The sequence below is a fragment of the Schistocerca nitens genome, chromosome 8 (genome assembly GCF_023898315.1).
Source record: "Schistocerca nitens isolate TAMUIC-IGC-003100 chromosome 8, iqSchNite1.1, whole genome shotgun sequence".
Classification (NCBI taxonomy): domain Eukaryota; kingdom Metazoa; phylum Arthropoda; class Insecta; order Orthoptera; family Acrididae; genus Schistocerca; species Schistocerca nitens.
The window spans coordinates 547341036-547364821 of NC_064621.1; the positions used below are offsets into that span (position 1 = coordinate 547341036).

General features: G+C 43.6%; 1 protein-coding gene across 1 annotated transcript in view; it reads left to right on the forward strand.

The window, feature by feature from the left end:
- Positions 1-1441: 1441 nt before the first annotated feature.
- The window catches only part of LOC126198864 (galactoside alpha-(1,2)-fucosyltransferase 2-like), a 96972-nt gene continuing 74627 nt past the window's right edge, over positions 1442-23786 (forward strand). The window contains exons 1-2 of the mRNA XM_049935461.1: positions 1442-1496; positions 14592-14764. Coding sequence (XP_049791418.1) covers positions 14597-14764 — 168 coding nt within the window. The 5' untranslated portion in view covers positions 1442-1496; positions 14592-14596. The remainder of the gene's footprint in view (positions 1497-14591; positions 14765-23786) is intronic.

Consider the following 23786-nt stretch of genomic DNA (forward strand, 5'->3'; position numbering starts at 1 on the left):
CCTTTGGTCGTCATCCGCTGCACGCTTACAGCACAGACGTACATCGATGACTTTATACGCCCCATTTTGTTGCCCTTCATGGCAAGCCATCTTGAGCTTGTATATCAGCAAGACAATGCCCTCCCGCACACGTCGAGAGTTTCTGCTGGTTGTCTTCGTACTTACCAAACCCTGCCTTGGCCAGATAGTTCGCCAGCTCTCTCTCCAACTGAGAACGGCTGGGGCGTTATGGGCAGGGCCATCCAACCAACTGGGGGTTTTGACGATCTAACGCGCCAGTTGGGCAAAATTTGTCACGATATCCCTTAGGAGGGCATCCAACAACTATATCAATCAATGCCGAGCCGAATAACTGCTCGCCTAAGGGCCAGAGGTGGACCACCGTGTTATTGACTTCATCAATTTGTTAAGCTCTTTCTCTTGATCAAGTCATCCAACTTTTGTGAAATTTGTAATCATGTGTTTGTACGTACAGGAACATCACATCTGCCGATGTCCGTCCCGTTTGGATAATTTCCTCGTGGTGCACTTTTTTTATTTATTTTTTTTAGTCAAGGAGTATTTTATTTGAAGCCGATTTGAAAGCTTGTAATTAACAATGTTAACCACAGTAACTTCAAACTAAATTAATACGGAATAATTACATTTCGAAATCAATATAATACATAATAAGTAACCAAGTTCTTCGACAAGTAACGAAACCTTAATCGTTTATTCCAGATTCATATTCGAACACGCGCTCTGGATGTAAGTGTACAAACCACCTCATCAATATCGTTAAAACTATACGAAATGTACAGACTTAAAATTTCACCTTTATTAGATCGTGTTGTGAATTGGACGCCCGTATCAAGCAGTCAAGCACACGCTGAAAGGAGGGCAATTCACTAGTTTGTTTCAGTACAGATCCTATCTTCTGCAGGTAGAGTGTTGCAGTGTAGCCTACTTTTTAAGGTACATTAGCGTTCATTTTTAGATTGTGGCAATCTTGGTGTCCAAAAATCTGAACTTTCATTCGACTTTCACCGTCTAAAACATTCCTTCATTCGTTGAAAATGCTCTTCGAAAACAGGTATTTACTCGACAGCTTTTCAAATGAAGAAAAGAGATGCTAACAGAATACGTTAATGACGACAAGTGCTGACTTACGTCATCTGTAACGAGCATTTTCCACTACTTGCATCAAGTGTCATTGTCAAGTGTGGAAACAGCGAAACGACCTCAACTTTTATGCCTTGGTGATGCTCCAGTTTGGGAAAAAACTACACACTTTTTTTGTGTCAAAATATACACCGTATTTTCTTGGAAGCCGAAGTTACCATTTACTTATCTAAAGATATCCACAAGGTTTTCCAGTTTGCGAACGTGCCCATTATCTGTTATCACGGCTCGGTCGGCGGGCGGCAGACCGACGGCACGACAGACATGGCTTGGCTACAACTCGGCCGCACTGCTGGGTGCGAAGTGCTCTACCGAGCGAGTGGCCGCCAGTTCAGGTAAGCTGAGCTCATTGGCGACTTCGCTCAAATACCGTTGTGCGTACATTCGTTTCACAAGCTTCGGCTTTCCCCGCATCGCACCACGCGTTAATGATTGCATTTGGAACTTTTTGGTGTTTGTGTGTTACTTATCCGGTAATTATTAATTATATAAAATGAAGCTGGATCTGAAAAAGGTTGCACAAACATCCAATCATATCTTGTTAAGATTTCAAAGGGGTTCAACTGTTGGCAATTTGTTTTAAATGTGCGAAAACCTAAAACTGCATTTCACAAAATACAACAGAAAAGTACTTTCCTAACATGAAAACCCTCCGCTCCCCTTCCCCCCGATTCCTTAAAGAATCTAAATCCACGTAAAGAACAATTTCACACGTCTAATTACTTATACTTCGCAAACGAATTAATAGGTTGAATATTTCAGTTTTTACGACATCATATCTCTTGAAATTTGTGTCGCATAATGATACAGTCTTGCATATGGATTCAGTGGTATATGTGGATACTATCTGCAAAATGTGTTGTGAATAGAGTTAGTGGCAAGTAAGTAATAAATTTAAACTTCATGCCTGATGCTGAAGTTTTACTACATGAACATCGCAAATGAAGTAAGCGATAAACTTTTATCTTTTCATTATTTTGTTATTAACTTTCACTTAGGGTGCTTTTCAGGACAGGGGAAGAGAACTCGCCAGACTACACCCGCTCCTTAACGTAAGCAAGAATTGAAACTATGGTAATTCTTTAAATAGAATATAAAATTACTTTAAGGATTTGAGGCAAACTGGGGAAAATCACGTTTACGATACCCGCTGATGGTGTCTACTTGTACTAAGTTAGACTGATGACATCCATGTCTTCTGGTACTTCACTTTTTTTGTCAAGCACTGTATTTAAAGAATGTTGCCTGATAAGTTTTCTTCCGTGTCCTGTAAACTATACTACGTGAAAATCAACTGAGGGAGGAGGGGGCGGTCTAGAGTCAGTTGCCAAACCTGAAGACAAATATGCAAAGTGAAGCTTCAGTGTCAAGTACTTTCATAGACCACTTCTGAAGATATTTGATGTTTAAATGTTAAGTCTCATTTTTTTATACAGCATAAAATACATAGGAATTTTGTAATGCCAAAAACGAAGACAAGTAAAATAAGGTCTTAAGTTTTCTTGTTGCAGGCGCTAGTGAGTACAATGCATACGATGTGGCGTTGTAAAATACCGGAACCTTTGCTGTCACTGAATAAGTACGCATGTTCCAAAGATGAACGACTAATAGCTGCGAACCGCGAAGCCTTCTCAGTCAAAAGCAGCATGTCTGATGTCTGTAGACAAATCACTGTGGCCATAGCATGGTGTAAGAGCTGTTAATTTGTTTTGTTGGACAAAGGATAAGTGTAATTATAGAGCAACGATTTCACATGAAACTTGTAAAACCGCCTACTGTAATCTACCTTTTCTAAAAGAAGTGTATGGCGTAGACTGCTTATCACTTACGCGACTTTCTGAGTTATTCGAGCTTTTCTAAGATGGCCGAGAAGACGTTTGTGATGACTCGCGCCCAGGACGCTCTTTGATATCAAAAACGGATGAATATCAATAATAAAGTGTAGGAATACGTGACAGCCTCCCTACCAAGAGACGGACTGGACTAGTTTGGTCGGACGACGTTGTGAGCAAAGAACACACGAGAAGATGCGACGGTCTGTTGGACATCAATGCATCGAGTGGACGCCTAGCCTAGGCAACCTGCAGCTCTGACTGAATGACCCGTTAACTGTTTTAGCAGTTTAATAATAGATGTGGCTACTGTACTACCTTCAGCTGGAATCAGTCAAATCGTAGAAATACTTAAATGTAACAATTTGTGGGATATGAATGTCATCTTTTCTATATAAAAAAGGAAATGTTCTGACTGATTCACTGACCCACATCTCTCAGCAGAAACTGCCAAGGACAGATACTTGAAATTTGTAGAATCTATTGATCTTATTGCTGCACGCGTATTTTAAGAAGAGATTTTTTCGAAATTCCACCCTAAGGTCGTGAAATAGAGGATGAGAGGATTTTTTAAAAAATGGCTCTGTTAAGAAATTTTGAAGCTAGAACTACGAAATTTGGTACCTGGTTTCTCGGTCACAAAAAGATATGTTATTCAGCATTTTTGGAATTCAACACAAAAAGAGGTGAAAATAAATTATTAAAGAAGTACTAAAACGCTTTAAAGCTGCGTTTCTGAAAACTTATTTGACTTCCCAGTTAGAGATAAAAACATATATGTTCAGTGTTTTTAAAAATTCAACCCCTAAGGTGGTGAAACACGAGATACAATTATTTATGAAAATATTTCGTTATATCGGATAGAAATAAAGAAATGAGTCTTCTTTTTAATCGGGCCCACAGCATAGTCTTTGTCATAACATAATACTTTATAATGAATAATTCCAGGTAAGCTGCTGACGGTTTAATTAGTTAGCTTTCTTTTTTACTACAAGATTATTTCGGTTATAGCGCCGTTCTCAAGTAAACCTGTTGATGTTACATTTGGTGAGTATACTTACATTTATAAAAGTTGTACAGGAAGATCAGTTGCATACATACTTATATCTAATTGGAATAGATGCCCATATTGCATCAGTGAGTAAACTGTCGACTGTCTATTTGTTGATAGGTCGCTATAACGGAAGTTTTGTTTGTACGGAATATTTTTGCGAAATACTTTTGATAGCTGGAATGACAGTTTATTCTCGTTGATGCTTTATGTTTACAGAGCAATCTTCGCTAGCCAGTGATGTTAGTTGCATTTCATTGTTATAATAATTTTTTTATCATTTGTATTTATGGTATCTTTCGTTTTCTGTCTACTCTGAACGTATCTGTTTTCGTTTTCCAAAATGTTAATAAAATTTTCTACATAATTTTTTTGTTTGAGACAGATTTGTTCATTAAGGGTATAGTTTGGATAATTTTTTGTCCGTGTATATATTTCTAATTCTCCGAAGATGTCCATGGTATGTCCCTTAGGTCTTCTAAGTAGAACCTGTAACGTATTTTCGATATGTTCTGCTGCTTGGTAAAGCTGCTCGTAAAAGCTTGATTGATTGCTGTCGCAATTTCTTGTGTGTTCTTTGAATCTAATGATAAAATTTCTTCCTGTCTGACCTTTGTAGAATTTTGCACGGAACTATTTCATCTCAAATCATACAGGTCAAGATGCCATAGATACAAATGATAACAACATTATAATATCAATGAAACGCAACTCACATCACTGACTAGCAAAGACTGCAATGTAAACACAAAGTATCTACGAGAATAAACTGTCATTCTAGCTGTCAAAAGTGTTTCGCAAAAATACTCTATATGAACAAAACTTTGATTATAGCCATCTGTCAACAAATAGACAGTCGACAGTTTACTCACTGATGTAATATGAGCATCTATTCCAGCTAGATGTAAGTTTGTCTGCGAACTGACCTTTCTGTACAACTTTTATAAATGTAAGTGTACTCACCAAATGTAACATCTGTGGGTTTACTTGACAATGGCGCTATAGCCGAAATAAGCTTGTAGTAAAGAAGGATCACTAATTAAATCATTAGCGGCTATCCTGGAATTATTCATTACAAAAAGAAATAAGTGTTATGGGATGAAAGTTTCCGTGGGAATATCACCACAAGAACGCAAAATCCAGGATTCAAAACCCTCCGATTCCAGCTATTAGAATCGCGTTTTGGCCAGAAGTACATTCGGAAGAGACCATGCCTGAATTAAGCCATACAATCTACGCGAGTGAAGCAGTGGGCGCTAAGCTAGACATCATGTAGGTTTGATCGTAAGTAAAGCATACAACAGATTTCGGTTCGTTGGTAGAGCGCAGGGGAAATGCTGTCTACATAGGAGATTGCTTACAAAAAATAGAAACATCCTGGAATATTGCTCAAGTGTGTGGGACCCGAATGAGGTATGACTAACAGAGGATAATCAACATATACCAAGAAATGCTCAGGTGTGGCGATGTCTGTTTTATGTAAAGATAATTTCTGGAGTATCCCGACAGTGTGTTCTAGGATCGTTCCTGTTTATAGTGTTTATAAATGATGTAGTGGATTACGCAGGAGCTCTGCGACATTTTTCGCGGACGATGCTGTTGTGTGTAAGAAGCTTGGAACGCTAGAGGGTGCTGCGTAATGAAGCAAGACCTGTAGAGGATCGACAGTAATTAGTGTAGGAACAGGACTTGACACTAGACACAAACAACAATAGGGTTCGACAATGTTCCTGGCTGGATTAGATGTACCTCTCGCCATATGAGGGTAAGTGCAGCATTGGTGAATATGATCGTTTAAGTGGCTGGCTCTGAGCACTATGGGACTTACATCTGTGGTCATCAGTCCCTTAGAACTACTTGAACCTAACTAACCTAAGGAGATCACACACATCCATGCCCGAGGCAGGATTCGAAACTGCGACCGTAGCAGTAGCGCGGTTCCGGACTGAGCGACTAGAACCGCGAGACCACCGCGATCGTTTAAGTGGTCCTGGCAATACGGCGTGAGGAGTCATAATGTTGCATGGGCGTACTGACCCCCAAATCTTGGAACACGATAAACTCACCAGTTAATGTAATTACAACACTGTTGTCCTTCCAGCTCTGGGAACGAGAGCACATTCGGCAAATAGGCTAACCCGCCCACTTCCCTAACTTAAATCCCATAGAGCACATACAGGTTGGGGAGACATACAGCAGCAAATCCAAATGCATCAGTGACCATCCAGCAATAATGTCAAACGCGTTGGTGGAGGAATTGAATGCCCCACGTCAAGAACTATTCGCCATCCTTGTGGCCAACATGGCAGCACGCTGCAGACCATGCACTGTCGTCCGTAGTCATCACACACCCTATTAACACGTTGCCTTCCGGCGACACCAGAGTGGTGTCGTGCGCGAAATAGCGGTCAACGGCTGGCGGAGACACCACAGTGGTGTCGTGTGCATAGTATCGCTCAGTAGCCGGCGACACCACAGTGGTGTCGTGTGCATAGTATCGCTCAGTGGCCAGCAACACCACAGTTGTGCCTCGTGCATAATATAGCGCAGTGGCCGGTGACAGCACTTTAGTATCGTTTTCATTCTGATGGTATTTTGTTTAGGTAACAATAAGTTACACACGTCAACAAGGTTTTTTGTTTTTATGAGAACTTGTGCACTTTCATCATGGCAGACGAATGAGACGATACGATTATTTACGATGAATGCGCAAACGTCGTCTTGTCAGACGTTCCGGACGACTTCGCCGATTGGGAAGAAGACACTGGATATCAAAAAAATGAAGTTTAAGCAGACTCGTCGGAGGTAGTGAAAAACGTCCAAGAAGAATTCGGTGAACGCTACAGTTGCCAACTGATTCGGATGAATCAGACGAAGAAGACAGACTATGATTTACTGAAGACCAAAAATAAATTTGAAGGATCTATGGGTCCACACATACTTCCCAAAGATACACAGAGCGTCGTGGATATCGTAGAATTATGTATTGGGAATGATCTATTTCAATATACACTCCTGGAAATCGAAATAAGAACACCGTGAATTCATTGTCCCAGGAAGGGGAAACTTTATTGACACATTCCTGGGGTCAGATACATCACATGATCACACTGACAGAACCACAGGCACATAGACACAGGCAACAGAGCATGCACAATGTCGGCACTAGTACAGTGTATATCCACCTTTCGCAGCAATGCAGGCTGCTATTCTCCCATGGAGACGATCGTAGAGATGCTGGATGTAGTCCTGTGGAACGGCTTGCCATGCCATTTCCACCTGGCGCCTCAGTTGGACCAGCGTTCGTGCTGGACGTGCAGACCGCGTGAGACGACGCTTCATCCAGTCCCAAACATGCTCAATGGGGGACAGATCCGGAGATCTTGCTGGCCAGGGTAGTTGACTTACACCTTCTAGAGCACGTTGGGTGGCACGGGATACATGCGGACGTGCATTGTCCTGTTGGAACAGCAAGTTCCCTTGCCGGTCTAGGAATGGTAGAACGATGGGTTCGATGACGGTTTGGATGTACCGTGCACTATTCAGTGTCCCCTCGACGATCACCAGTGGTGTACGGCCAGTGTAGGAGATCGCTCCCCACACCATGATGCCGGGTGTTGGCCCTGTTTGCCTCGGTCGTATGCAGTCCTGATTGTGGCGCTCACCTGCACGGCGCCAAACACGCATACGACCATCATTGGCACCAAGGCAGAAGCGACTCTCATCGCTGAAGACGACACGTCTCCATTCGTCCCTCCATTCACGCCTGTCGCGACACCACTGGAGGCGGGCTGCACGATGTTGGGGCGTGAGCGGAAGACGGCCTAACGGTGTGCGGGACCGTAGCCCAGCTTCATGGAGACGGTTGCGAATGGTCCTCGCCGATACCCCAGGAGCAACAGTGTCCCTAATTTGCTGGGAAGTGGCGGTGCGGTCCCCTACGGCACTGCGTAGGATCCTACGGTCTTGGCGTACATCCGTGCGTCGCTGCGGTCCGGTCCCAGGTCTACGGGCACGTGCACCTTCCGCCGACCACTGGCGACAACATCGATGTACTGTGGAGACCTCACGCCCCACGTGTTGAGCAATTCGGCGGTACGTCCACCCGGCCTCCCGCATGCCCACTATACGCCCTCGCTCAAAGTCCGTCAACTGCACATACGGTTCACGTCCACGCTGTCGCGGCATGCTACCAGTGTTAAAGACTGCGATGGAGCTCCGTATGCCACGGCAAACTGGCTGACACTGACGGCGGCGGTGCACAAATGCTGCACAGCTAGCGCCATTCGACGGCCAACACCGCGGTTCCTGGTGTGTCCGCTGTGCCGTGCGTGTGATCATTGCTTGTACAGCCCTCTCGCAGTGTCCGGAGCAAGTATGGTGGGTCTGACACACCGGTGTCAATGTGTTCTTTTTTCCATTTCCAGGAGTGTATTAGCAATGAAACCAACAAGTATTCCAGTCAAAATTGCAATAGGAGGAAACTGGATTAAAAAAGTGCCAAATTTGTCGACGTTGAGGGACCCGAACTTATAAAATGGTTTGAGCTTGCTATCCTTATGGGAATTGTAAAAAAATCAAATGTTCAAATGTGTGTGAAATCTTATGGGACTTAACTGCTAAGGTCATCAGTCCCTAAGTTTACAAGCTACTTAACTTAAATTATCCTAAGGACGAACACACACACCCATGCCCGAGGGAGGATTCGAACCTCCGCCGGGAGCAGCCGCACAGTCCACGACGGCAGCGCCTGAGACCGCTCGGCTAATCCCGCGCGGCTAAAAAAATCAAGGATCGATGATTACTGGTCAACGAATTCGTTGATAGACACACCAATATTTCGCAAAACGATGTCCCGCAACAGATTCAGACAAATATTATCATTTTTACATTTTCCGACAACAACAATAAACGGGATAATGCCGACCGGCTTTTCAAAGTGTCATTCGTAATTGATTATTTTTCCAAAAAGTTTAAAGAAACGTTGAATCTAAGTCAAAACATCTCAACTGATGAAGGAATGACACCGTGGCGTGGACAGTTAAATTTTAAAGTTTACAGTCCGTTGAAAATTACGAAATATGGCATGCTCATTCGGATGCTGTGTGATTCGAGTACGGGATACATTTCCTCATTCAAGATATAATCCGGTGCTGGACAACAGTTAGCAAAAACAGTGATGTAACTATTGACATCTTCTTATGCAAAGTGCCATCACCTCTACATGGATAATTATTATAACAGATAGAACCTGCAGAGAAGTAACTTAAAAAGAATATTCGAGTTTGTGGAACGATACGGCAAAATAGAGGATTTCCGGAAAAATCAAAGCGCTCAAAAGTTAATGTGTTTGAAGATTGTCATCAACGGAAAGGTGACAAGCGGCCAGCGACAAGCCAAGTAATCCGAATTAGCGCTGCGGGCGCCAAGCGAATAAATTTGTACGAGCATGCGGACGGCAAAGTGTTAAATACTATTTGTCGCCTCTTGTATGTCTAGGGGACCACCACAAATAGCGGCGACTTCAGTTTAATTACTACCTTTGGATAAAAGTGTCATTTCTATTCGCCTCATGGGTATTCAATTATCTTCTATACTGTGCAGTAGAAGTTCTTCCCGTATATAGTCAAAATATCATCGAGCTGTGTTACCTGGTACTGACAAATCAAGCCAAAAGTACTTTGTCCTTTCGTTTTGCACATAAGTGAACCTAGGATTAGCCATCTGGAGCGACCTACAGGGGGCAGCAATTGAGTTTTTATAACCACCTCAAAAAATAAAATTTACTCCTTTTTTTCAGTTGCTTGATTGCAATCTTGGGATATGTTGAAACTCCTATTGCACAATATATTAGCAAACCGTTAGAGGATGCAAATCAAGAAGGTGCAGCCCACTGACAGAGTGGTGTGGCTATTTCATCGTGTTCCAGGACAGCAGGCATGCATCTAAAAGAAAACAAGTAATTCTGTTTTGTGGAGGTGGTAATTAAAACTTGATAGCTGCTCCTCGTAAAGTGAAATGACCGCATAAAACAAACAGCACGAAAAGCAGATCCAGGCTGAAATTCATTGCGAGTATCCTAAGGTAATGTAACACATCCACGAAGAAAGTGGCTTACAAGAGTACTCTGATCAGTGTGGTAATCTCAGGTAGTACTCTCATCAGCGCGGTAACTGTAACCACCCCCACCCGTCCACTGTCCTTTCTCCTGCTACTAGTCATCTGGCCGAAAATGGTACACTCTACCGCGAGAGCGTTAACACCACACTTCCGCACACTAGAAGCGCTGGAACCCGTCTCCCACTCTCTCCGCGCGCTCTGCGCAACAACCCCCTACCCAAAGATTTTACAACGCAGAAGCACTATTATCGTTGCTAGTCGATGCAAATAACAATTCCTTTGGCTTTTTCCCAGAGCTTATACGTTTCACAGTAAAACACAGATAAATACAATGAAACGTCAACAGACTTCTACCTCAATGTACACATGCAGTGAAGTATTTAAATTACTAATATTTATATACAATTTAAAAAAAAAGTATGTATCGGCAGCAGGTGCCATGCATCCTGCATTTTCGGTGTTACATAACCTCAGGTAATCTCATGAGCCTGGATTAACAGACGAGGTCGAGAAGATCCAGCGAAGCGCAGCGCTTTTCGTCACGCGATTGTTAGTGAACACGAGAGCGTTACGGAGATGCCCGACAAAATTCAGTAGCAAACGCTACAACAGAGGCGCTGTGCACCAAGGAGAGGCTTACTGCTGAAATTCCGAGAGCTCACTTTCAAAGATAGTCCGTCGAAATATTAATTTCGCGCATATACGTCTCGCGAAACGCCTGCCACGAGAAAATCAGAGAAACTAGTACTCGTGTGGAGCAGGGGGGAGTGGGACGGGAAGATAGAGATGCCAGAATTACCTTCCTCCACAACACCGTCAGGTTTTCTCGGCTTGACTGGTTAATAGGGGAGCAGAGTTCTTGTTTCCACTTTCTGTACAAAATTTCGACGACCAAACCAGTCGTCTTTTTCTGGTGCTTCGAGTTTTGCTATTAAGTGCACTCGCTGTCTGGACTCCGACCAACAGTGAGCTAGCTGCGCGGAGTGGCCGTGCGGTTAGAGGCGCCATGTCACAGACTGCGCGGCCTCTCCCGTCGGAGGTTCGAGTCCTCCCTCGGGCATGGGTGGGTGTGTTGTTCTTCACATAAGTTAGTTTAAGTAGTGTGTAAGTCTATGGACCAACGACCTCAGCAGTTTGGTCCCTTAGCATTCCACACACATTTTGAACAACAGTGAGCTGTTGTTGGTCTCACGCCGAGTTTGTGGGACAGCATAATTAAGGAGACTATCGAAATGAAGATTAAGAAAACCTAATTAACAAGGATGGATGTTTCAATTTAACTAACGCTAGGGGTCCGGCACTCTCTCTCTTTCCAAACATTAATCCCGACTTGCGGGGTCTGCTTTGAAAACACTAAATTGGCATGGTTAATTCTTAAGGGGTGGCCGGATGTCCTTCCTGTCGCCACCCCATACACCATGGGACGGAAATAGTGTACCCCAACTGTCTGTGTCTAGCGGAAATCATGAAAGAGTACGAATGTGTTGCAGATGTCTGCGAGTCGTGTAACTGGCGCGGAACGTGGGTACCAGCCCGGTATTCACTTAGTGGGATGTGGAAAACCGCCTGAAAACCACATCCAGGCTGGCCGGCACACTGGCCCCCGTCGTTAATCCGCTGGGCAGATTCTATCCGGGGCCGGCGCGCCTACCCGAGTCGAGAAGATCCAGCGAAGCGCAGCGCTTTTCGTCACGCGATTGTTAGTAAACACGAGAGCGTTACGGAGATGCCCGACAAAACGCTACAAGAGAGGCGCTGTGCACCAAGGAGAGGCTTACTGCTGAAATTCCGAGAGCTCACTTTCAAAGATAGTCCGTCGAAATATTAATTTCGCGCATATACGTCTCGCGAAACGCCTGCCACGAGAAAATCAGAGAAACTAGTACTCGTGTGGAGCCTTCCGGGAACAGCAGGGGGGGGGGGGGGGAGCGCTCTCGTCTACCCTGGCGGGTCAAACGCCACCCTCAACTAGTAGTTTCACAGACTATCAGTGGGGGCTCTGTAAAACAAAAGAGTGTCAAAGGGAGCAATGGACTTCTTGGCTCTAAATAACGGCGTGAGACCAACAACAGCTCACAGTCTGGTTGGTGTGAAGACAGCGAGTACACATAATAGCTTACCTCGTGGCATCTGAAGAAGATGGCTGGGTTGGTCGAAATACCGTGCCTAACATGGAAACAACTACTCGGCTTCACACGCGAAACTCACTATTAACAGTTGATCGCGTAAATGTAGACTTTATATTTACACGGACAGTCACGGAGAAACACTCGTTACACCTGAAAAAGTAATTTCCCAGTAAATAGCAGAGAAAGCGGCAGAAAATGTGTTAAATGTCGCATCGCCTGGGCTGTCAAACCTTATCATGTTGCTCTTATATTTCTCCTCCTGTAGTCGACATTCAGCCACCCCTGTTCGGGTTTCTTCAGGACTTTTGGCTGCTTATCTACTCGTCTTAGCACCGACAACATGATGATGTGGGCTGGCTGTAGTAGCCAGGCATTTCACTCTGTGTTGCAGGGGGACACATACATTTTGAGCACACGTGGCGAATGTTCTCTCCACTCGCCTCGCGACTCTTATAGATGTATCTGTAGCGACTGGAGATCTGCTAATCATTTGGACATAATAGAGCGCTACTGTGATCAAAGCATCTTTGGCTATTGGCATTAAAGATTGATAAATGATCCCAGACCAGACAGCCACTGACCTGCTGATATCCTTTCCTTTGAAGACGTAGACTGCCAAATTCTTCTTCTACTAGCAAGGTCGTGTAGATTTTGATAGCATTAAAAAAAGAGGACAGGTGAAGGCTACAGTCAGTGGGAGGCCTTTCAAGAAGTTACTCTCAAAATATGTTAATATTAAATTCCTGATATTCAGCAAAATTATATTTATTTGGTCACGAACCGACATCAGGCTCCTCAGACCTCCTTCAGGTGATAGACAACCGAATGTCGTAAACACAGATAAACATGATCTAGGACTTACACAGACATTATTTGTACAGAAGATACAGAAATGGGCGTGTTTACAAAGGATAACATTACATTTTTGTCCGACAGAAATAATTACATCAACGAACAAAAGGTGCGTAAACGAAGTTTTTATGTGGAGGTGCATTTAACAACAGATGAGATATAAGACGAATTTAAAGTCTGAATCTAATATTTGTAACGAAGACATAATATAACAAAGGGGAAAAGGGACACTGAGTCATCGTTTAATACTAGGCTGGCATTGTGTGTCATCTGTTTGTTGATGTTCAGTAGGGTCATCTTTCTGATTTTTTTCTTTTAACAGAATGTAAAATTTCACATTCTACATCGTATGAATCATTTTCTGCTAAAAGATACTCAGCAAAAGTTGAATCTTCCTTCCTTAGTTTCCAGTTTCTCTCACGTTCACGTAGCCGAATTGCCATACCTCATACACTCTTTTACGCTGCTTAGAAGTGATTATTTCATGTATATAGGTCCATAACAAGGGTTTCAATTTGTCTTCCTATTGGACAAAAATTTGATGTGCCATTGGTGTTATAAAATGCAGATCTATAGCTCTTTAAAAGAGCCTGCTGTGGACTGCCAGTTGGATATGAGAAACTTATTTTTCAGTCGTTTCATGCGTTGGAACACGCACCCTACGCTATACTGCACAACGCTACAGTTTCCATTCATTGCATTATTTGACCGGAATGACTGTCTCCCAGTACTCTATATTGACAGCTTTCATCATACTGCCAATAAACGAGAAACACAACATCTTCAGGGGCCTCTAGTTGGCTGTTCACATGCGTGGACACGGCCTAACAGCTCAGAAGATTTTACATCCAATAACAACCAGGAAATCCTGAAAACTTAGAGAAATTTACATCTTCCTTTATTTCATTTCCAGGAGGACCAGTGGATGCGGACGATTCAAACGGCAAGGAGTCGCAGACATACAGCAGTGACTTTGCGGAACAGGTTTCTTTTCACGTGGAAATATGTTACTGGACGTAAAGCGTATGACTGGTGAGCATCATAGGTAGGAAGTGTACTTGAAGGGATTGAACTAGTGGAATGATATGAGGATACTATCATTGTGATCGGTAAATCAGCACACATTTTTGCTACGATCGCTATCGTTCACTAGTGTGGATGTGAAGACTGTTGCGTAACTCGTATTGATGTTCCTGGCCGCCTAACCCCGTGGCAGTGACATCAGCGACTCTTGAAGGTGGACAGTGATGTGTGACTTGTGCAAGGGCAGGCAACGCCCACGCGCTGTAGGACTGCGATGGGCACTGGTGACGTCGGCAGCGTTGCTGGTCTGCTTCTGCGTGCACCGCACGTGGTACACACTGTCGGTCTTCTGGGAAGACGACGTAGCGGCGGCGAGCGCGCCTTTCACGTATCGCTTCTCCAGCAACAATCATCCTTTCCCAGGCGTCATGCTGTCCGAGGTGAGCGTGAAGTGCTTACCACGCGGCGCCGTGACCGTGCGCTCTGGCGGCCGCCTGGGGAACCTCATCATGGAGTTCCTCTCCCTCTGGACGGCTGCGCGCCTCCACAACCTCACCGCCTTCGTCCCGTCGCAGCTGCGCGATCGCCTCCACGAGGTAGGACGCTTTGCGTTTGTTTTTCAGACAGATGGAGAGTAAATGGAGTGCGCCCCACGGTCTAGAGGTATCGTCGTTCACTCTTACCCGAAAATTCTGGAGTCCCAGATCTGACTCCAGCCACTGCAGCAAACCAACACTTGATCTCGTATTTTAAGGAGGAAACGTACACTTTAAGATATCAGCCTCAGCAATAGACACTGACCACCTGCTCACCTAAACTCCCTATCTCCTTACAATGGCATCTCGTGGTCGTGCGGTAGCGTTCTCGCTTCCCACGCCCGGGTTCCCGGGTTCGATTCCCGGCGGGGTCAGGGATTTTCTCTGCCTCGTGATGGCTGGGTGTTGTGTGCTGTCCTTAAGTTAGTTAGGTTTAAGTAGTTCTAAGTTCTAGGGGACTTATGACCACAGCAGTTGAGTCCCATAGTGCTCAGAGCCATTTGAACCTTACAATGCAACAAAAAGCCCACAACAGATTTCGACTCCTGTCCGACTGGACGTGGGGACTGCATCCTTCCATCATCTTCCACACCTCCAATGCTTGATCTGCCACATACTTTGTTATGACAGTATTGATTGGATTTCCGCCCTTCCCAGGTTCTATAACGCCCTCCAAATCCTCGAGCGTCATGCACTCTGCCTCGCCTTACCTAATCGCCTTCTGTGATCCGCCCCGTCCTTTGTTATGCCAGCATTGCTTGGATTTCTGCTCCTCCCAGGTTCTATAAACGCCCTCTAAATCCTCGAGCGCAATGCACACTGCCTCACCTTCCATATCTGCCTTACATCCCCCATGTGCATCCTCTACGACCTCATCCCCTTCCCCCACCTTCTCCTTTTCCTTGAACACATCTGCACCCTGTATATTGCCCACCAACTCGATACCCCCACCCCCTGATGTCCCCATTCCTCTCCACCCCTAGCCCAGTTCCGCGCCTTTATCGTTGTGTCCCGCTATCTCTCCATCTCCTCACCCTCCACCTCCTTTCCCAAAGCAACTTCAGCACCTACCCCTCTGGGATGATGAACTTCACCTTGACGTCTACCCCTCCTAACAACTCTAAACCCACCTTCCTCCTGCCTCCTCCTCAGGGCTTCCTCTCCTCCCCCTCCCTTCTCCTGGGTGGCTTTCCCCCTCCTACACCCCCTCCCTCTCCTGTGCTCCCCTTCACTCCTTCCTGCCTTGTCTTCCCTTTTCATGCCCGCCCTGCCTGTCTCCTGTCTCTTGGTACACCCTATGACCCCCCACCCCTATTCCTTTCGTCCCATCCCCTCCCCAGCTGCACCTTGTTCTCCCCTCTTTTTCCATCCCCTCAGACCTCTCTCTTGGCAGGTCCCTCTGTTGTGACCATAGAAAATTTTAATTTTTATTCTTGCTTTTATGATCATAATAAGAGTCCCGGCTCCATAGGCAAACAGCCAGCTGACATTAGGAAATAGTCCACCAGGATGTAGGGACAAGATAAGCGGCGGAGGCTTCCAAGTATGGCTTCTTGATCAAATAACTTAGTGTTTGACTTACTGCCAGAGGAAGCAGCATGAATCAAACTTGCGCAATACAAGATGCAAACACCAGGACGATAATACAGCAAGAGAGAGTGTCAGTCACGTGTGGAAAAGACTCGTGTGGAACCAAATTAAGTTGTGTGCAGCTAGAAACGAAAGTGTCGGGTGGAACCGAAGGCATTCTTGCGCAAGACGACCAATTAGAAACGAGAGTGTCATGTGGAACCATAGGCATTCTTGTGCAATCTGATCACTTAGAAATGAAAGGGTCGTGTGAAACAAATTAACTCATGTGCACCCAAGTACATGAAAAACGAAATAAAAGGCCAGGCAGCGGAATAGCTAGAATCAGAGATTCAGATGCAGATTCAGAGCCAGTGCCAGCAGTTTGGAGATTCTGCAGCGAGACGCCAGTGGGGCCGAGTAGGCCCATAGCAGTCGATACAGCTGATAAAGACTTCAACTACGAGAAGACGGTGATAAGCTCTGGTGGACACTCAGGAACTGCAGGTCAAGTAGGATTTTTAGTTTCATTGGAATAGTGTTGAACAGAGGCTGTCAGTCTTTGTCTCAATTACTTAGATTTCAGTGCTAACCAAGAACAAGTGATTGTTTTGTACTTGTTTCTTATATTTACCAGCAATTAGCTTTGAATTAGCAAGTTCGAATAAATACATTGAATCTTACCAAGGGGTTTATGATCCAACACCTCACATAAGTATATGTGAGAATAAACTTGATAGAAAGTAACCCATCTTTTCTGCCTATTGCAATTCTGTAACCTATTTTCAGGAAACTTATTTGCTTCAAACCAAGGAGATTCTCTCCCTCTCATCTCCAATATAAAGGTTGACAGCAATTTATAACTTACCCAGTTCGCACTTACTTCATTCTGGTATAGTGAGGCTGTGCTAGCACACGACACCTCCTGGCAGGTTTTATTCTTTGTCGTGTGTGCTTCATCTCTTAAAGTTGTTTTAAGGTGTCTTTGTTCTGGAATGTTTTAATACTATGGCCAACTTTTAACCTGTGCCTGCGACGTCAGTGTCATTTTTGTGCTCTATGAATCATCAACTGTGTTTTTTAGACTATTTTAACTGTCCCACCATGAATGTCTCCGTGTCAGTGTATATTTTCGCTCCATTGTCTCCCCTTACTCTGTTTTATGTCCCCCTTTTTATCGCCTTTATGTGTATAATTTTCTTGTTTTATTAGCTGTCACGTCACTTGGCTGAAGAGCGGTGGATTGTGCCACGTACAGCCCTCCCCTGCCCATACGGGGTAGGGGAATGAAATCACAATAAAGGACAAAAAAAAGATAGACCCTACATGAAAATTTGGGCCGCAATTCTATTAGTACACAGTAAGTTAAGATCTTCTGAAAGTACACATGATAAACTTCCGAGCGCTAGTCAGTTCGTCACTCGCTTCCCTCACTGGAGTCGCCTGTTGCAGGAGCGTGAAATACTGTACAGTGGAGTGATAGTTAGAGCCCTCCTATTCGCGCTTAGTTGACAAAGAGGAAGAGGAAACGGAAGATCGGCAGGAAGGTAGACACATCTGCCCAACGTGTTTTCAAATCCTCTTCGTGAATACATGTTGTTATATGCAAAAAATAGTAAGGAATATGAGCACGTAAAATGTCAATCTAAAGGACATAATTGTACATTCAGTATCAATTTATCGTTACATTCCTATTAATATTCTGCAACTATTGGGTGGCTTTAATTAAACTGACCATGTGCCTAGTTCTGCAGTTCTGGTTGTATACACCACAGGAGGCTGAAACATCGTAGGTTTGTTCATTAATCAGTCTGATCACAGAGTATGCTGAAAAAGTAATAATTCCACTTCCTGCCAACAGGTGAAAATATGGCGCTGTAAGCAATATGAAGTATTCCCAGTTTTGACTTTAGTATGCTTGTCGCTTGGCAATACGTGTCGATTTCTTTTGTGTAGTGACTATTGGTGTAAAGGGATAAGAAGGTGAAGTTTTCCGTACGAAGTGCAATGGGTGTTGACAGGATCGACCATGCACTGCTGGTAAAGTTGTTTTATCAGAACAACGAGAAGCATGCGGAAACATCGCTGACAGAACAGCTGTGAAGAGGCCCCATACAGTAAATGGACTAACGAATTTGACCAAGGAAGTTGAAGAAACGGGTGAGTTAGATGATGCAGTAGGGAGAGGGAGGCAACCCATTCCAATGGCAGCTGTTGATAAAGTTGCTGAAGCTACAGCCGACCGTGTAGCACACGCCTCAAATTTTGTAGCCAATGCTCGAGCTGTGTCACAGGAAATGTCTTCCCTGGTTAACAGTTCAAAATATTTTGCGACGCATTTTATACTGTGGAACTTAGCAGGCACGGTGGCGAATTGTAAACGGTATTAACCAATCCTTCCCGACTATTTCGTCAACGCCGGCCGAAGTGGCCGTGCGGTTAAAGGCGCTGCAGTCTGGAACCGCAAGACCGCTACGGTCGCAGGTTCGAATCCTGCCTCGGGCATGGATGTTTGTGATGTCCTTAGGTTAGTTAGGTTTAACTAGTTCTAAGTTCTAGGGGACTAATGACCTCAGAAGTTGAGTCCCATAGTGCTCAGAGCCAGCCATTTCGTCAACTGGAAGAATGCTATTTTATTAATCAAAACCTAAATACGTTTGAATCGTATCGGTTGGATGCCAGTGAGCAGTTACTTAACTGCATACGTGCCACTTTCTTCATGAACCGGGGTGGGCGGCATGCCAACGGGCCATCTTACATTTGTAAGATACCGCGAGCGCCACAAAAATGAAGTGAACTGTGATTCCTTATCTTTGTTGTTGAACACGAAATGACGAGTAGATGACTAATGAGATTGCCCCACATTAGGAGCCAACAACTGATTGATACTAATAATGAAATGAAATCAAACACAATTGGTTCGTAATCAAGGGGTTAACGTATGCATGTAGAAGATTGCTTATATGATCAAAACATGAAAGAAATGTATTTATTTTCGTGCTGTTTACACAAACCAAAACAAAATTATAAATCTCAGGGCAAATTTGACTGGGCGTGGACAGACTCAGTTATTAAGGTGAAGGAGGATGGGACGAATCGTCTCACCATTATTTGTTATCGTTCGTCGTATACTGCTGTCGGCGGCAGGCGCTGCGTCGGTTCAGCGCGTCGCCTCAGACACCACCTAGACTACAGGCCTGCGCGCACACTTGTGACGTCACATACTGATGGCCGGGTCTGTATCGGAACGCTCCTGTTAAGCACTCTGCAGCTATACGAACATCGCGAGTTTTAGAGCTGAGACCGCATAGGGATTCTCGTGCTTTCCTCTTCTACATGGCCTTGTAATGAAAGTATGGAAATTTATATCATTGCGTAAAGTAACTACACAAAACTGCCCTATGTTATTTCAGGATGTAAAACTATTTTGACGATTTGCCTTAAATACGCGTTTCTAGGCTCGAATATAAACTGTAATTTTAAATTCTGTCTTTTACCTCAGGAGCTATGTTTTTTTGCAGTAAAAAATCGGCAATATGCAATAACAAGCAGATGTTTTCGGTTTTAAATAAAGCAGCTGGAGCTCCTACAGAATTTAAGAAATTTTTTCCCTGGTTATTTTCGTAAATTTTCCTCTCCGCTTCAAAATTTGCTGACCTCACACAAAACTCAAATCATTCGACGAAATGGAGCACCTCCTGACGTAATGTTTAATAATTCAAAAAACCCGAAAAAAATATTTTATTTCCCTGTTCCTCCAGAACTTTAGAACCTTAAACATGAAAAGATTGTTTCTCCTATATCCTTGACTGAAATTCGTGTCACAGAGTGGTGGTAATTTAATCACAATGCACTTACATCGAAATTCTGCTTTCTACATTGCTTAATCTGTCGAACGCTGAATTCGTTAAAGCAATTTTCTAAGGTGGTTTACTCAAATTGAAATTATTTACGAATAGCTGTATATGTAAAACTGAACAAAATCATTCTGTAGCTCTTCCAAATAAAAGTACTGGGAACTCAATAATATGGCAGGAATGATAAGGAGTACTAAACATTTTCGAGCCACACTAATCGATATAACTATTCTGTGTGACAATAGTTGCTTCGTATTAACCTCGCAGCAATAGTCCAGAATTAAGAAACAAATTATACTGGTACATGATACATAACTGCTTTTAAAAACAATTGGCAAATGTGGTGCAATGGAAACAAATAACACGCTATAAATTTTTTGTCATTTACTTACCCTTGAATGATGCATAGACACAAATTCCTGTCTGGGAATAGCTGCAGTCCGGCGATTTCTCAACTTCACAGATTTGGTAAATCGAAACATGTGCACTTTCAAGCCTTTTTGGGATTTATAATTTCCCTGGCAAAAGGGAACACAACACTTGAATCCCATACTTCGAAGAACTGTAGGCGAATACTTTATGAAATATATATCACTTTCACGTGGCACACACTTTCAACACAACATACACGCCAACAGGACTGCCGACTACAGATAAGATGGTCAACAGTTTGTGACGTCACGTGCCAATATGGCCGCTGTGCGTAGGCCTTGTATCTAGAAGGCTTTGCCTCAGAACTGTGTGGCGCGAGTCGGCTGCCTCATCAGCAATCGCGGCTTTGCGGCGGGGCCCACGTACAATCTCCGAGTTGTCTGGCAATTGTTGGTCTGCGCTGTCAGTGTCCGAAGGCGGATTTTGGCTGTGGTGGAAGAGCGCCTATGCCCTCTCGCTTCCGCTGAGTCTCCACGACTTCCCTCTCGATTCTCCTCCTCTCTCAGCTCAACTCCTCTTCGAAATTTTCGTCTTTTCAGCGTTGTCATTGGTGGACAAAATTTTCAATGTAGCCCAATGACACATCGCCGTTTCATAGCCACGCCTCTCCGTGCGGGGTGGAAAATTCCTATTTGGGCAGGCCTATGTTGCCGCGCGGTTCTAGGCGCTTCAGTCTGGAACCGCGTGACCGCTACGGTCGCAGGTACGAATCCTGCCTCTGGCTTGGATGTGTGTGATGTCTTTAGGTTAGTTAGGTTTAAGTAGTTCTACGTTCTAGGGGACTGACGACCTCAGAAGTTAAGTCCCATAGTGCTCAGAGCCATTTGAACCATTTTTTCACACAAGGTTGGCGCCGGTGGCGACACCTAATACGTGCTGACATCAGGAAAGTTTCCAACCGATTTCTCATACACAAACAGCAGTTGACCGGCGTTGCCTGGTGAAACGTTGTTGTGATGCCTCGTGTAAGGAGGAGAAATGCGTACCGACACATTTACGACTTTGTTAAAGGTGGGGTTGTAGCCTATCGCGATTGCGGTTCCTTGATCAGTACTACAAGGTTGTAGAAAACACGTGACTAAGTTGGGCAGGGAAAGGTCATGTACCGTCTTGTATATACCAATTAGCTGCAAAATCTTTTAATAGCTTCCACAACGAAACTTTGTCTCGAAATCTGGAATACAATTGGACAGGAAAGAAATTTGAGGTTTGACTAAAAGTAGGCTCATTTCAAATTTCTACTTAAACAAAGGCTTCAGTTAGATCTCAGGCAATTTGTCACCTTCATTAAAAGCCACCTAGAGCCATATGCGTCCGCAAGGAGGGTAGGGGGGATGGGGGAAACAAGAGGGGGCTCTTGCTTCCTCCCAGAATCTGGGGTACACTTTATTAATTGCAGGATTCTCACGTATATCTAAAAATGAATCTCTCCGATTCCACTCAACCATAGGTTTAGCATTAACGAAGCAAGGGGGAACACTGTGACTTCAGTAAACACTACATCGTTTGGTTGTCACGTTGTTCACCAGAAACTGTACCGTTTTATTGTCGTGGCGTAGTTTCGGCGTTATCTTGCAATGTTGGTGGTTGTGAACCTTTACCAAAAATTGCCGAAAGAGAGTACCAAATCTTTTCTGTCTGTCGCCTCCTCGTACAGCCATTAACGAACTACAGAAAGGGACAGTTACAACATCCAGCACATTCAAACATGCCTACAGTCCACCTGCCTGACACCCGTCACAATCCACACAGGAACAGCTGCTTCGCCTGCTGCACAGCTTAATCTCAACAGTAAGGTTTACATTTGACCTGTCAGGGCTTGCTGGTAGTGCATTCAGTTTTACATGATAGAGTGATTATAGCAAAGCTGAGGAACACTTCTATGGTTTACTTTTAGTGTATTCACCTATACTTCATCTTTAGGACAAAATACAGAAGAAATGCCATTTTCTGCGCTAGAAGAGCGAAAAATAGTGAAAAATCAAGGTCAGTAAGGTATATGAACCTTCTTGAACAGTGTGCCCCTGGAGGAATGGTCAGTATTCAGGCATATAACAGGAACGATCATTTGAAGCAAAAAAATCAAATAAACATGGGCTCTAAAATGTATACCTTAAGAGTTATGAGTGCTGCTTCATCTTCTATACCCCGAAACAAATTTCTCCCACTGCAACCCCTTTGCTTTCCATATTTTGAGGGGTGATAATATGGATCAAAAATAGTAGAAAATATCCAGTAAACATGGCCTCTAAAGTGCGTACCTTAAGAGTACTTGCTCATCATCACTACTGTGAAATACATCTCTTCTACTGAACAAGTGCTCGTAACTCTTAGGTATTTTAGCAAACGTCTTAGTTGACAATTTTTTCTTCTTTTGGTCTGTACTACCTACCACCAAAATGTGGAAATCAAAGAGCTAGCAGCAGAAATTTGTTTCATAGCATCTGAAATGAAGAGGGGCTCATATCTCTTAAGGTATGCATTTTAGAGTTGTGCGTCGAATGATTGTTCCTGTCATACCACTATTTCCTGACAATTTCTTCTGTGACACCCTTATAGGTGCAACCCAGTGCAATATCTGGTCATTATGAGTTATGAATTTTGTAATCCAGTAAGTTGTGGCTGCACAGTATTGTGCCAAAATAGGGAGACAAGGACCATTTTGGTTCACTCCTAGGTTGTTCACAGTTGGTTCAACTGACCTATATTAACAATATAAAAAAGTATTTGGCTGAGCAGAATGGTTATAACTGAACTCCTGCTATTTATTGTATGGGTAGCAGACCTTATAGGAATGATTGTTCAGACTGTGTTCATCAGGACTAGCATTATTAATTACCTAGAACCTACATTTATTTACTATAGTCCAATTTTCAGTGCTAACTAATATATTTTTATTAAAAAAGTATTTTATAATATATTACTTAGAAAATTAAGAAAAATGAGTATTTTTTTCTTATCATGTGCACTTATTACAAAAAAATATTTTTCTCAGAGAAGGTGAACATAAGAAAATAAATTTATTTTTTATAAAAGGTACATCTAAGAAAAAAATTTAATTCATTCTCACAAAGAATAATTCATATTAAAATATTACTGGCTCACTAGTTCAGTGTATTTTATTATAAAATGTGAATGTATGAAAAAATTAACTCAATATCAAAATGTGCAAAACAACCCCCACATTGTCCTTAACATAACTTGTGTTTTTCCATACTCCTCTG